At 43.1% G+C, this 15,656-nt stretch overlaps 1 protein-coding gene across 3 annotated transcripts in view; it reads left to right on the top strand.

Moving 5' to 3' along the window:
• Positions 1–13,234, top strand: part of NTRK2 (neurotrophic receptor tyrosine kinase 2) — a 409,841-nt gene extending 396,607 nt beyond the window's left edge. For all 3 annotated transcript variants that reach the window (XM_088838074.1, XM_088838072.1, XM_088838073.1), the window contains 2 exons: positions 6,318–6,476; positions 7,356–13,234. In XM_088838074.1, the coding sequence (XP_088694200.1) occupies positions 6,318–6,476; positions 7,356–7,541 (345 nt within the window). In that variant the 3' untranslated portion in view covers positions 7,542–13,234. The remainder of the gene's footprint in view (positions 1–6,317; positions 6,477–7,355) is intronic.
• Positions 13,235–15,656: the final 2,422 nt, after the last annotated feature.

Raw genomic sequence — 15,656 nt, forward strand, 5'->3', positions numbered from 1 at the left:
GGGGCTTTATTAATAATATGAAGGCAAGCTGATATCTACTCAAGAGGGTAATTACTGGGTTCAAGTGAAATCACTGAGCAGAAATTCTTTGTAAAGGTAAACTGCTGTGTGTGGACAGATGATTATGGTGGGAAAGTAGTGGCAAGTGGTTAATTACAGAGCTAAAATTCCAGTCTCTTGGGTTGAGGAAAATAAAAACTGTAAGCCAAGTCAGCTCCCCAGTTAAGTGGATTTCCCATGTTGTATCAGCTCCTTCTGGTACATGTAGTGAAGAGCACATTCCTGACCAAGGTTGATCACTGGAAGGTCTCTCCTGGCACCGCTGTGTGTCTGGCAATCGGAGCAGCAGTTCTGACTCCGCATGTCATACTTGGGATCACTTTCCATCTCACAAATATTTAAGCAAGAGTGTGAGGGCCAACTGCCAAGTTGCACAATACAGGACAAATAGCTCATTGTGTTTGTCGCTGCACAGTATGTGGTGTTGTGAGATCCAAAAACCACCCAGTGACTGTGGCTGGAATGTGACAGTATTTTGTAACCAGGGTGGCTCTTTCTTTTTATTTTTGGGGGGCCACTTGTGTGACATGATCCAAAATCCTGAGAAAAGGTGGCAGAAGAAATACTCAGAAATGTTCTAACTGGGTTTAGAAAACTCGTGAACCCTGTCTGAACTTTTATTAGATGCTCCCACCACTGGCCCATTTGACATTAGAACAAGGAGAGCATTATTTATAATGGCATGTGTGAAATCTCAGAGGGGGTTCTTGGAAACATTAGAGTGAAAAATCTGTCCCAAAGAGACTGCAAGTGTAAAATAAATGATCAGATGGGAAAACATGTAAATCAAAATTTGAATCTTTTTTTATTTCCCTCCTTTAAAGGACACAGGAGCCTTTTCTTTGGCCATGAGCAACACAGGACAGAGAACCGTAGGCGTAGGTTCAGCACTGGTCACTGCAGAGGGAGGAAGTGACCTCCCTCTGTGGGAAACCACGAGTGTTGATTCTTCTTAATGTATCTAGAATGGCTGCTTCCCATTGAGAGAATATGATAATAAAGGCTCCAGAGAAAGAAGCAACACCTAGAAATAATTCAGTGCATTATAATTCATAAAGAGCCCTCAAAAATATTGTCTGCTTGAGTATTTAGCTTGTGATAACCCTAGAAGGTATATATTGTTTATTACCTACATTTTATAGTTGGAAAAGCTAGGACACAGAGAGGTTTGGCAACTAGTTAAGTTTATCCAGCTAGGAAATAGTATATGGAGTAGTATGTATTGGAGCCCAGCGTCTCATTTGGGGCATGTGGGTTAGTTCCCAGACTAGGAATCAAACCTGTGCCCTGAAGTGAAAGTGCAGGGTCTTAACCACTGGACCACCAGGGAATTCCCTAGTTTGCTTTTTAAATTGAAGTATACTTGACATATAGCATTCTATTTGTCTGGTGGTTTAGTTGATAATTTATGCCTGACTCTTGCAACCCCATGGACTGTAGCCCACCAGGCTCCTCTGTCCATGGGATTTCCCAGGTAAGAATACTGGAGTGGGTTGCCATTTCCTTCTCCAGGGGATCTTCCTGACCCAGGAACTGAACCCTGGTCTCCTGCATTGCAGGCAGCCTCCTGCATTGCAGCAGATTCTTTCCTGACTGAGCCACCAGGGATGCCCTTCTATTTGTATACAATATAACTAATTGATATTTGTATGTACTGCAAAATGATGGCCACAGAATAAATCTAGTTAATAGTTATCTACTTAATATAGGTAAAAAATTTTTGTTGCTGTGAGGAAAACTTTCAGGATCTACTTTCAAATATGCAATATACTACTATTTACTATAGTCACCATGCAGTACATTGTACCCCCAGGACTTACTTATTTTCAACTGGAAATCTGTACCTTTTGGCCCCCATCTAAAGTAATGAGTTGAGTATTGTCCACTGTACCACAGCTAGTAACACACAAAGAATACAAAAGCCTGGCATCTTCATAGTTTAATGTGTCCCAAAGTGGGATTTTTACTGTCCAGTTCTAGGAATGTATGTAAGTGGCTCTTTCTCTCTCTTTCTCCCCTACAAAAACACATTTAAATTAATTCAGTTCACTAAGTTAAACAAAGTTAAATCTATTCTTGCTGCCAAACTCCTGGGACACTTCAAGGGGATTCTCTTCATTATGGATCTCCAAGAAATGAGGAGGGTTACAGATTATGGTATATTTTACACCTCTGACCTAGGAACAGATGTAGAGTGTGTGTGTGTGTGTGTGTGTGTGTGTGCTCAGTTGTGTCCAACTCTTTGCAACTCCATGGACTCTAGCCCTCCAGGCTCTGCTGTCCGTGGAATTTTCCAGGCAAGAATACTGGCCATTTCCTCCTCCAGGGGATCTTCTCCACCCAGAGATTGAATCCATGTCTCCTGCACTGGCAGACAGATTGTTTACCACTGTGCCACCTGGGAAGACTCTGACCTAAGAGCAAGTGTGGAGATTTAGCTCTTAATACTTTGAGGGTCAGGTATCCAAAAGAACACCACGTTGGTCCATAACATCCCTGTCTTCTCTTTACTACCACAGATCAACTATTCATTGGATGTATTCTTGCCTGGAGAATCCCATGGACAGAGGAATCTGGTGGGCTACAATCCATGGGATCACATAGAGTCAGACACAACCGAAGCAACTGAGCATGCATTATCTGATTCCAACATTTTTCTAATTCTAATTTCAATATTTCAACTTCAATAATTTCACTATTCCCATGAAAGATAGAATTATATCTTTTCACTAAAAAGATGGGCAGAGACCTCTCACTCCATGTCACTCTGCACCACATAGCTCCCCACACTGCCACCCACATTGGTGCCGGGGTGTGGGCTGCCAGCACCTGGGGGCCCATACCAACGTGGTGTCCCCAGTGTTTGTAAGTATCTGAAAATGTTGGTAGATTTCCTTTCCCAGAGTCCTGGGTACATGGGGTTTCAGGGTTGCAGAGGCAGGCAGATATCCATCAGCCAGAAACATGCCCATGTGGCTGTCCCACTATGATCACCAGCATCCTTTCTGCTCAGCCTGGGTTGTACAGGTTGTGTTTTGGACATCAACCCTGGGGATGAGTACCACTGGCACTTACAGGCACGTTCAGGCAGCTCCATGAGGGAAATCAGTGGTCATTTAACAGTGACTACCTGTCCCTGCAGAATGAGGAAAGAGTGATGAAATTGAAATCTGATGGAAGGCAACAAGCCCACACCTAGCACCTGAACTTTTGATGCATTTAAATCCTGAAGAGTAAAACTGCAGGGGCACCTTAACCCTGTGCCAGCAAGTTATGTCTCAACTTGTCAAACTCATATTCTTTGTACAGAGAAAGGAGGGTACCCTTTCACATGTGTGCTTTCTTGGCTAATAAGAGCATCATTTGAAATTACCAAACAAATTAGACATCTCTGACACTCTCTGCTCCTTGGACTTCAGAGTGGAGCAGCATTTTTTTAGGCACTGTAAGTCCATTTTCTTCCCTTAATGAATCAGAAATGAGAATTATTGTTGTTGTCGCTCGGTCGTGTCAGACTCTTTTCGACCCCATGGACTGCAGCACTTCAGGCCTCCCTGTCCTTTACTATCTCCTGGAGTTTGCTCAGAGTCATGTCCATCGAGTCAGTGATGTCACCCAGCCATCTCATCCTCTGTTGTCTCCTTCTCCTTCTACCTTCAGTCTTTCCCAACATCAGAGTCTTTTCCAATGAGTCAAATCTTCACATCAGGTGGCCAAAGTATTGGAGCTTCAGCTTCAACCTCAATCCTTCCCATGAATATTCAGGGTTGATTTCCTTCAAGATTGACTAGTTTGATCTCCCTTCTGTCCAAGGGACACTGAGAATTGTTATTGGGAAGAAAGTCTATGTGGCATTGGTCTCAGAACTCAGGGGCTGGCAGTTGTCAGGGAAGTCTAATTCCTGAAGTCCTATGAACTCAACCACTTTCCCAGTGTCAGCTTGGCATTTGGGCAGGAAGTGCTGGGGTTCACCAGCATGAAAAGTGGGACCTGCCACCCACAGGGCTATGGTGCATAAATCTGATCTCGGTTCAAAAATCAGATAGTCTGGATGGGCTACAAACCTGTACATGGAATTCTTACTTTTTCTCCAGGAAGTCAGTTCAGTTCAGTTCAGTTCAGTTGCTCAGTCATGTCCGCCTCTTTGCGACCCCATGAATCACAGCATGCCAGGCCTCCCTGTCTATCACCAACTCCAGGAGTTCACTCAAACTCATGTCCACAGAGTCGGTGATGCCATCCAGCCATCTCATTCTCTGTCGTCCCCTTCTCCTCCCGCCCCCAACCTTTCCCAGCATCAGAGTCTTTTCCAGTGAGTCAACTCTTTGCATGAGGTGGCCAAAGTATTGGAGTTTCAGCTTTAGCATCAGTCCTTCCAATGAACACCCAGGGTTGATCTCCTTTAGAATGGACTGGTTGGATCTCCTTGCAGTCCAAGGGACTCTCAAGAGTCTTCTCCAACACCACAGTTCAAAAGCATCAATTCTTTGGCGATCAGCTTTCTTCACAGTCCAACTCTCACATCCATACATGACCACAGGAAAAACCATAGCCTTGACTAGACGGACCTTGGTTGGCAAAGTAATGTCTCTGCTTTCTCTTTGGTCAAAGTTTTCTTCACCTGTGCTAATGCTGTTGCCATGTAATGCCTCAGCCTTGGCGTTTTTACTAAAATGGCTTTTTCAAAACCCATACTTGTCTTTGAGTTTAAGCTTGCACTCCTCACCGCACTGCAGGCCAATAATCGAGATATGAGTTGTCGGGGCAAGGAATAACCACTTTATTCAGAAGGCCAGCAGACCAAGAAGATGGTAGGCTCATGCCCCAAAGAACCATCTTGCCTTTGTTAGAATTAAAACTTTTTTATACTAAGAGGGGAGGGGATAAAGTCAAGCATTTCCTGGTTCCCATCTGCCTCTGAAGGGGTTTGTTAATTTCTTCCTCCCAGCAGTGGAGGAAGGGCCTGGTCAGGATGTTTCCTGTGAATTAAACAAAGGTATTTTAGCCAACCAAGGTCCGTCTAGTCAAGGCAATGGTTTTTCCCGTGGTCATGTATGGATGTGAGAGTTGGACTGTGAAGAAAGCTGATCGCCGAAGAATCGATGCTTTTGAACTGTGGTGTTGGAGAAGACTCTTGAGAGTCCCTTTTACTGCAAGGAGATCCAACCAGTCCATTCTAAAGATCAGTCCTGGATGCTCATTGGAGGGACTGATGCTAAAGCTGAAACTCCAATACTTTGGCCACCTCATGCGACGAGTTGACTCACTGGAAAAGACTCTGATGCTGGGAAAGGTTGGGGGCGGGAGGAGAAGGGAACGACGGAGAATGAGATGACTGGATGGCATCACCGACTCTGTGGACATGAGTTTGAGTGAACTCCGGAAGTTGGTGATAGACAGGGAGGCCTGGCGTGCTGTGATTCATGGGGTCGCGGAGAGTCGGACACGACTGAGCGACTGAACTGAACTGAACTGATTTTAGCTTAATGCTCATTAGCTGGGAAGCAGGATTCCCAGAGATGGGCCATTACGTATAATTTAAGCTTATACGCAGCATCCTTTTAGTGATTAACTTGTAATAGAATACAAAATGTTCTTCCTTATTACATACTTACCTATTTACTTTTGTAAATCACTTCAGTTGAAGTGCCACAGTAAAGTCTTGAACTCAAAGACCTGATTTCTTTGTGTCCATAGCAACCTGAACCTCAGTTGCCTCATCTGTAAAATGGGAACAGTCATTTCTGCCCTGACCATTGCTGGGTTGTGACAAGGATCTTCAAGACCGCTCTGTGTGATCTCCTGACAGTTTAAAACATAAGGAAGCTGTGACTTTGCTAAGGAAACAGAGTCCCTTGGTGGGTCATTTTGGAGCCTGAACCCTCGTTATCCTGGCCAAAGTTATCTTGTTAATTAGGCAATCAAGTCTTTCTCATACCAGAAAGTATGTGCGTTTGTGTTTTATACAAGATGAATATCCACCCAGTCACCATCTCTGCCCCTATATAGTTTTGAGAAAGAGAATTGCGAACAGTGTGAGAAAGAATCCTTTGACCATTCTTTGCCCTCTGTCTCTGCTGCTTGAGATGATAAACAAATTGCATTTCCCTTATGCCTTATAAACAGTTAAAATTAATAAATACAAATAAAGGAAAGGGAAAAGATGCACCCCGTCTCCCTTCCACACTTTTCCCCCTTATGATGGGAACTTGGTTTCCAGGTGACTGATGCCGTCTTGCTTACCCCTTTCCTGCCAGGTCGGTGGCCACACAATGCTGCCCATTCGCTGGATGCCCCCAGAGAGCATCATGTACAGGAAGTTCACCACCGAAAGTGACGTCTGGAGCCTGGGGGTCGTGTTGTGGGAGATCTTCACGTACGGGAAACAGCCCTGGTACCAGCTGTCGAACAACGAGGTGCGTGTGTCAGGCAGCGCCAAGATGCCTAGAGGGCTGACTCCGAGAGATACCCCAGGGCTGGAAGTCAGGAAATGCTCTCCTGTGGCATCCCTGGGGCTTTGCTGGGAGCAGCACCTCCCCATGGCCTGCCATGTACCTAAGTGTCATGGTCGCTCTCCAAACGTAAGAGTTCTGGAAAGAGAAAAGCACAGCATTTGCTGATGTGCCTGTGATTCTCTGGCGGGGGGATCCAGGAGTCATTTCGTGCTGTTCATCTAGGAAATTGATAGCAGATGTGGCATTTTGGCACCCTGAGAGTCCAGCTAGCTTTTTGGTATTATTCCAAGAAGCTTTCAAGCTTCTCTCCTTTTTTCCACATTTCACTGGTATATTACTTCTAGTGAAAAACTCAAGCATTTTGTTTTTCTTGTCTAATCCTTTTGCAATTATGTCTATATTTAAACATTACTTCTTGGTCAGGCACCTCACTTCTTCAGGTTCAAGTCTGTCTTTTATCCAATTCCATTATCCAAAATGACTGCTCATTTCTGTACCCTGGGACTCCCTGGCACAAAAGTGACCCTGGTTCCATCTCAGGCCAGTACAACTGAAACCCACTGGAATTCCAGGGTGTGGTTTGGGAGGGTTCCATCTAGATAAATTATTTCTCCACCACTTTGGTGAAATCAGTGTGACTTGAAAAATGGATATGAACCCATCAAATTAACCATGATATACAAACCTAGAACAATTGCTCTCTTCCTTCTGGAGAAAAAAAAAAAATAGGAAACACTGAGTGGGTTTCTTTAAAGCAGCCCTCTCTTTGCACTGACATTTATTGCATCCACATTGTTTTTCCTCTGGTCTGACCCTGTCTCTGTGCTCCATTCCATCCAGGTGATAGAATGCATCACTCAGGGCCGAGTCCTGCAGCGACCTCGAACATGCCCCCAGGAAGTCTACGAGCTGATGCTGGGGTGCTGGCAGCGAGAGCCCCATATGAGGAAGAACATCAAGGGCATCCACACCCTCCTTCAGAACTTAGCCAAGGCATCTCCAGTCTACCTGGATATTCTAGGGTAGGGCCCGTTCCCCGAGACCAGTCCTTCCCAAAGCACTTCCTCAGTTGGGCCGAGAGGATGAACGTCTTTTAACTGCCGCTCGATGCCATCAATCCGCTGTTCTTCGCTCTGACAGTATTAACAGCAAAGACACCGAGAAGCTTTCCGAGGGAAGCGTCGTGTACTTCTCCACCTGTAGACACAGTATGGACTTCTTTTTAGCATTCTCTTTCTCTCTTTCCATCTCCCTTGGTTTATTCCCTAGTTTTCTTTTTTTTTATTTTCCCTTTATTTTTTGTCTTCCTTGCTTTACAACCCTCACCTTTTCTTTTTTAATCAATCTGGCTTCTGCATTACTATTAACTCTGCATAGACAAAGGCCTTAACAAACCTAATTTGTTATATCAGCAGACACTCCAGTTTGCCCACCACAACTAACAATGCCTTGTTGTATTCCTGCCTTTGATGTGGATGAAAAAAAGGGAAAACAAATATTTGACTTAAACTTTGTCACTTTTGCTGTACAGACACCGAGAGTTTCTATGGATTCACTTCTATTTATTTATTATTATTACTGTTCTTATTGTTTTGGGATGGCTTAAGCCTGTGTATGAAAAAGGAAAACTTGTGTTCAGTTTGGGAAGCCTTTATCTATGGGAGATTAAGACCAGAGAGAAAGAAGATTTATTATAAACCACAGTATGTGGAGAACAAAGACAACCATTGGAATCTACTGGCGTCAGTTTCAACTTAAGAAAACCCAGCCGCTGGTACTGGGAGGAATGTATCAGGCACCTTCCCCCAAGGACCTTTCTGAGGAGTTTAAAGACTGTTGAACTCTGTGCCATGGACTATTCTTTTCCCATCACCAGAAATGCTAGAGTGTAGTACAGAGAAAATATGGCTTCTGGGAGGCAAGATGGCACACAGCACGTTCCGACAGTCTCATCCTTGTAGGCCATGGTGATGGCACTGGCTTGTTTTGCCGAGTGTTATCCACGGAGCCTTTGTCAAGTTCAGGTGGATTCTCGTCCAGAGATCATTTCAGGGTCAGATGGGAAAGCCAAGGACTTGGAAAAGAGAGGACAAGCTCTAAATTCGGAGGCAAGTTTCTCTTACATTGAACTTTACAGACAGCACTTCCCTCGACCCTTGCCCTCCACCCCACCCGTCCATCCAACTGTGCAAGCAAAACTGTGCGTGGTCTTCGTCAATTAATACCTTGTGTGCATAAACTACCGCTCCAGACATCGTGCCCCTGATATGTAGAGCAGATCTGTAAAAGGTATAACTTAAATAATTTTGGGAAGTTAATTGAATTCATCAGCTGAGTATAAATTTCTCTGGGTCGTATGGTAGTGATGGGTTGTTAACAAATACGGACCCTGAAACTTGGATATCCTCAACGACATCCCACCCACTGTGGGGCTGGGGGAAGGGCAAAATCAACCCCCAAGGGAGAGGAAACCTCGCCCACCTGGGGGTATCACAGGCATTGATGTTCAGTGTACACAGGCCGAGACCTTGCTCTGGGCTCTGGTTGGGAGAGTGGTTTCATTCTAAATGTACTCCATTGTCAATAGGCTGTTTTGTTCTTTTCATTGCATTTTAAAAAAGTAAAAATAAAAAATTAGGCACAGCATACCAATGGGAGGCTATGCCCAGACTGAGCTTTGGAGGTGTGCTTCTGGGCATAGTCATGGGTTTTGCAAAAAGAGGTTGTAAATTTAAATAGAAATTTACAGTTACCTGGGTGATCAGTTATACCAAGGAAGAAAATTTTTTCTGTTCCTCAAGAAAACTTGCTACCCTCTGTGAGGGGAATTTTGCTAACTTGGCATCTTTATAACATGAGCCAGATTGAAAGGGAGTGATTTGAATTCAACTTAGGTCATTTTATTTCATGTTTGTTTCTGAAGGTGCAAGTGCTCTGTTTAGGTTTTGCTTGTGCCCTTAATTACTGGAGCACCTTATTTTCCATTAGAGGCATTGAAAGCCAGTTCTCAAAAAATCAAAAATATCCGTTAACAGAGAACGAAAGGAAACCCAGTAGTATCTGCTGTCAAATGAAGGGGGTTGGACAAGACAAACCCCATAGTCTTTTCGAGTTCTTCACTGGCCTGTGAGACATGGGAGCTGGATTGTTGTTCTCTTGGTTGGTGACAAGAAACCCTCCAGAACACACATAATAATATAATGAAAGCCATATCTCCACGATATATACCTGCATGTATATATCCTATTAAGGACCCATAGTACTGTTAAAACACTGTGGCACCCTGTGAAGCAGTAAGAAGAGGCAGGTTTGTATAAAACTTCTCTAGATTTCATCAGCAGTGACCTGAAAACCTCCACAGGGTTGTCATTCTGTGCAACTGGCCAGCTGCTCTGGGGGAAGAAGCTGCAAGTAACTTGTTTGATTTTAACAGAGAGCAATGGAGGTAATACTCAAAGGGTTCAGATTAAAGGAGGGCTGTGCAGTTTTGGAGCAAGGATTTGTTTAAAGCAGATGAGAGGAGGGAAGCATTCCCCTCCCCTTTCAGTGTTGTGTTTTCCTCTGAAGGGAAAAAGCAAAAAAAAAAAAAAAAAACTCCTTACCTTCTGACTCCCTCAAGGTCTTGAAATGAAAGGTTCTATGCAAGTGCAAAGTTTTATAGTTATTTATATTGCTGCTTATTATTAATTTTTTTTCCTCTGTTGTCTCAAGAGTATGTACTGACTGCAGAGACATCTCACATTGAAAGGATCCCAGATTGCTTTTAAAGTAGCTGAACGAAACACAAACCATCTTCGAGTCTCCACCCTTGTTCCTCCAGAATCCTCTCTTCTCATGCTTATAATTTTAAGAAAAGGACCAACCTAATTCAGCAACGCAAAGGTCATAGAATAGGGCCTGCCATCAGATTCGTTAAAAACTACAAGAAGTGTGGTGACAAACCCAATTCTCTAGCCTGGACTTGGCCTGACAGTTGTTTCCATTTATACATTGTTTCATAGTTTCCCAAGCATTTTTTTCACATACGGTGACAAATTATTCCCATTTTTTAGAGGTAAGGAAATTGAGACTTGGAGAAGTTAAATGACATGCTAGAACTCTCCAGGCACCCCTGGGACTTAATCTAAGTACTCTTGACTCTGAAGTTCATGATTTGGTCCACAAGAGACTCTCATATATAAACAAACTGTATGAAAGAGAAAGCTGGCTAACGAATTCATGAAGTAGGATATGAAAGAAAGAAGAGCAAAATGAATTATGTGAGATTCAAGCAGCTGAGATCTCATGATATATAATCATGTTCATAGCTTCAGCTAAACCTTTGCACACTGAACCAATGTCATAATCAGGCTTATTTAGGAAACATTTTGAAGTAGGCTATAAAAGATATCAGAATTCACATTATGTGTTCACATCAGCGCTCCCTGTGATATTTCTATGTATTTATATGTGTGTTATAAATACTTGATTTATACATAGACAAACACATGTGCATAGTGTGTTTGTGAGCTTATGTATAAATTTCTAGGCACACAGTAATAGACATAATTATAAGTAGGGTGCAATATGAATAATTTGCTTAAAATCTGCTGAATAACCAAACCTTTTTAATGTCATGCTGCTGGTAGTGCTTCCCTTCTCCATGTGGGTAGGACCCCATTACACTTTTCAACTCTGTGCAGTACTGCATGGGTGGGAGACATATTTAAGATAATGTGCTTCTCATAACAACTGAATCAAAGCCATCCCACTACATTGAGTCCTTTTTTCTGGCTCTTTGCATAGGAAAATGCAGCTGGAAATAGATCTCCTTATGTAAAGCTCCAGAAAAGGAAACACTTTTTTAAATCCTTTTGCACATTTATTTGTATTATGCTCACCTGTCCCACTGAAACCCCTTTACACTTGTTTTCAGAAGCCAAGCACTCTAGAAGACCACTGGAGTGTAGGGAGCCCAGTGTCCTGAAGGCCAGTGGTGAGATCCAAGACCCCACTGCAAGCTGAGTTCCCACATCCTAGTGGAACACAAGAGACAACAGTGTACAACACTGGCCTTTGCAAAGAACCATGACGACAGGATCCCCTGGTCAGGAATAGACTTCTTTTTTTTATTTTAAACTTTTCCCTTTTTACATTGGACCTTCTATAATACCAATAACATTAAATCATGTATCTAATTAAATAAATGACTACAGACACACACACCTTCAATTCTCTTGCTCTTTTTTTCCCCCATTTGAGGACTTTTTGTTTCCCATGATGAGCTTCAGTTTGGCTCTATATCACTGTTACAGAAAATCTCATCAGGGGGAATGCCAGAGACCCAACTCCTCGGATGGCTAAGTGAGCAGTTAAAGCAGTTTCTTCCCAATTTGTGATGGTAGGATGCAGAGACTCTGAGGGTGAGACAGCAAATGATATTCTAACAAATCCACAGTGGGAGGGACTTGGCGAGAAATATGAAGGGGTATATTCTTGTTGTCAGGGCTGGAATGGATCACTGCTGCTATAAGTCAAAGGTTCTCGAATATCCTTAGTTTCTGTATTTTTTTTCCTTTTTTCTTTTACCTTTATTTATTTATGTATTTATTTATTTATATATATATTTCTTTGCTCCATTCATCACAGACACAAAGAGAAGCAAAAAAAAAAATATATATATATATATATATGTATATGTGTTGCAGGCAAAACACTGTGAATTTCACAAGAGCAACCAAGCAACTCTTTGCCATCTTAACATTCGTCTCGGGAGACGCAATGGGAAAACATGAGATGCCATTTTTTTTGAGTCTATGCATTTTAGGCCAGGTCTGTGTTTATTTCTTTGGTCTGTACATTAATGAAAATGATCCTGAGTGAAGGCTGAATGTTCAACATACTGGAGCAAGCAAAATAAAAGCTGCTAATTGCCACAGGTTTGAATTGGGAGAAAAAAAAAATTGGAGAAAATGAAATGTAAAGGCCTACATCTTGCAGGTTGTATGTCTTACTATTGCTTTAAAAATGTATAAAACTGCTGGAAGTGTTTCAATATGAGGTCTTTGAATTAAATGTGGATTTTAAATATATAATCCCTGGACAAATGACTAAATTATGGTGAAATACTGTTCCTTGCGTTCATTGATCATTATCAATCCCTCACAAATCTGCCTAGAGATGCAGACAGTCTCTGGATCTGCTTCTGTACATGGAGAGATGTTTGTATATATCCGGGCCATATCCACACACACACACACATTTCAACATCTAAAGATATATTGCCCCTTAAATTGTGACCTGGTATTTGAAACTCTCTTTTCATTTGCTTTATTTTCCTTTTAATGTGACGTCTCTGTACTGATACTTACTGGTTCTTGTTTTGCAATCTTTTTGGAGGTCCATTGCTTTATTAAGACCCACTGCATCTTGGCTGATTTCAAAGTGACACCAGAATATCAGTGCTTAAAAAAACAAAAAAAAAGTTTTGTTTGTAAATTATGTGACCAGCTTCTCTCAACCTGACATGGAAAGTCTCTTGTACTACACTGTATTTAATAAAAATGATGTCTTACAATAAATAACATCCTCCAAAAGAGACACTAAAAGTGACATGATGATTACTAGAATTTTCACAAGGCATGGTGTGCTCTTTGTCTGTCTGTCCATCTGTATGTATTTTAGATAAGGTCACTGCAAGTACCTGCCATGTTCATCAGTTGAAGCAATGAGAGTAAAAGATTCCCCCTGGCTCACCCTTCCATAACCTGACATTTTTAACTTTGATCTTGGATAACTAGAACACCTCTGTCCAATAGAACTTTCTGCAATGATAGAAGTGTTTTATCTGCACTGTCCAATAGGGCTAGTGGGCACTTGACATGTGGCGAGTGGGACTAAGAGCTGAATTTTAAATTTGTTTTCATTTCAATTAGTTTACATTTAAAGAGTCACATGTGTCTCGAGACTACCATGTGAAACAGCACAGAGCAAGCAGATAGAATCACCAGGATTTCTAACAGATCAGACCTAAGAAACTTACCGTGGTCTAGGGTTGGGGCAGCTCTGAGAATCATAAGGATTCAGGAACAGAAGTAGCCAGATAGAAAATTTCACATCTTGTCAGCCTCTCCGTTAACCAGTGTTTCCTAAATTAAAGGTGAAGGAAGATAAAAGAAGGGTGGTTTCACGGAGATCTGGCCGCCCATCTTTCCCTGGCCATCAGAGCAGTCCACTCACACTTGTATTTCTCGGCATCTCACAGTCGTGTTCCCCACTGTCTGACCGCTGCCTGTCCATCTCCTCTGAGATGCACAGAAGGCATCTGGGCAGCATTCCTGGTGGAGGCTTCAGGAATGCAGTTTGACAGCCCTGTCCTTAAATCATAACTCCTCAGGAGCTTTGTCCATGAAAATGCCTCTCACTGGTTCACATATATGTTCCTTGAGTTAAAAAGACACAGCCAGGTTAAAAGTCAGCAGAGACTTGGGGAATTCAAAGCCATGAGGGGAGGGAATAACTTGTCCAAACATCCCAGTTGGAACGCGTGTTCGCTGCAGGATTGAAGTGTAGATCCCACTCAGAGAAACAGCATTACAGACTGCAGGGTAAACCACTGAGGCCCTGGCCAGTCATAACCCATTTGGATTATTAAAGATCCACACCTTTACCAAACAATGTTTTTATAGTCTTATTATTTGTATATTTACAATTGGTGAGTAAAAGTGTTAGTTGCTCAGTCCTGTCTGACTCTTTGAGACCTCATGGACTGTACCCCACCCCAGGCTCCTCTGTTCATGGAGTTCTCCAGGCAAGAACACTAGAGTGGGTAGCCATTCCCTTCTCGGGAAGATCTTTTCAACCCAGGGATCAAACCCGGGTCTCCTGCATTGCAGGCAGATTCTTTACCATGTGAGCCACTAAGGAAGCCCCAATAATCAGTTTAAATTCCAAACCTAAAGTCAAACTTTTCATAGCCCTCATCTCCTGGTTTGTAGACCCCATCCCATTTTCTCCCTCAAATACACACCTTTAGTTCACTCATGAGGAAACCTAACTGCTTGGCTGGGAACATAACTTCTGAAGTATTGTGGCTAACGACCTCATTCAAACAGGTGTCCTAACCTTTAGAACAAATCGACTAACAAAACAAGTGCTCAGTGCATGCCAGGGTATTATGTATGTGTATTAGTTTCCTGGTTTTCCTGTAACAAATTGCCACCAACTGAGTGGTTTAAAACAACAGAAATGTCTGTTCAGGAAGTCTGAACCTGAGGTTTGGGTGGGGCCACGCTCCCTCTGGAGACACTCAGGGAGACTTTGTCCTTTACTGTTCCAGTCTCTGGGGGCTCCAGGTGTTCCTTGTGGCCACATCACTCCATTCTCTGCCTCAGCAGCCAGGTTGCCTCCTCCTCTGTGTGTCTGTCTTGTGGCTACATTTAAGACCCACCCAGATAATCTAGGAAAAGCTCTTTCTTGCTCTTTTTCGCCTCATCAGATCAGGTTCCCAGGTTCCAGGGACTACTCTGTGGGCATATCCTTTTGGAGGCCTCCCTCTAAACCTCTCCAGTATGGTAACTCAGCCAGCTGTTACATCAACCCTGAGAGGTGGGTACTATTATTATCCCCAGGTACAGCTGAGAAAACTAAGGCACTGTGACTTAAGGAACTTGCCAAAAAATTAGAACAAAAGAAATGGACCAGCAAATGTAGTACTTACTATTTGGCAGAGAGGTAGTCATTTAATCCCCCAACAAGGGAGAAACTCATGGGGTCCCACTCCAGGCAACAGGCAGAATAGAAATGCAGGTACCTGACTGGTTCCCCAAAGTCTGCAGCTGGAGTTTGGCCTAGCCACGTGTCATGGTGCTTAGGGTCTGGGCTCCAGGCCCCTCAGAGACTGCTGAAAGCAATTCAACATCCCAGCTCTGTTACAGATAGAGTTATGAGGGGGAGCTGATGCCAAGATTCCAGGTTCCAGGAGACTAGAGAGTTTCTAGGAAGTTAAACCTGGAGTATAAGGATTTGGGTCATTAGGGATGGGGTAAGAATTTGGCATGAAGCCAAAGCCCAAATCTGGCATGGTCTTTGGGATGCTTTCCTGGACCCACTGCTCCTTTACCCCCTTCACACCACTCATGAGCTTCAGGAGGGTGAGCCTGC

This window comes from Moschus berezovskii, chromosome 7, assembly GCF_049115385.1.
Source record: "Moschus berezovskii isolate FMDL1 chromosome 7, NW_MosBer_1.0, whole genome shotgun sequence".
Lineage (NCBI taxonomy): Eukaryota > Metazoa > Chordata > Mammalia > Artiodactyla > Moschidae > Moschus > Moschus berezovskii.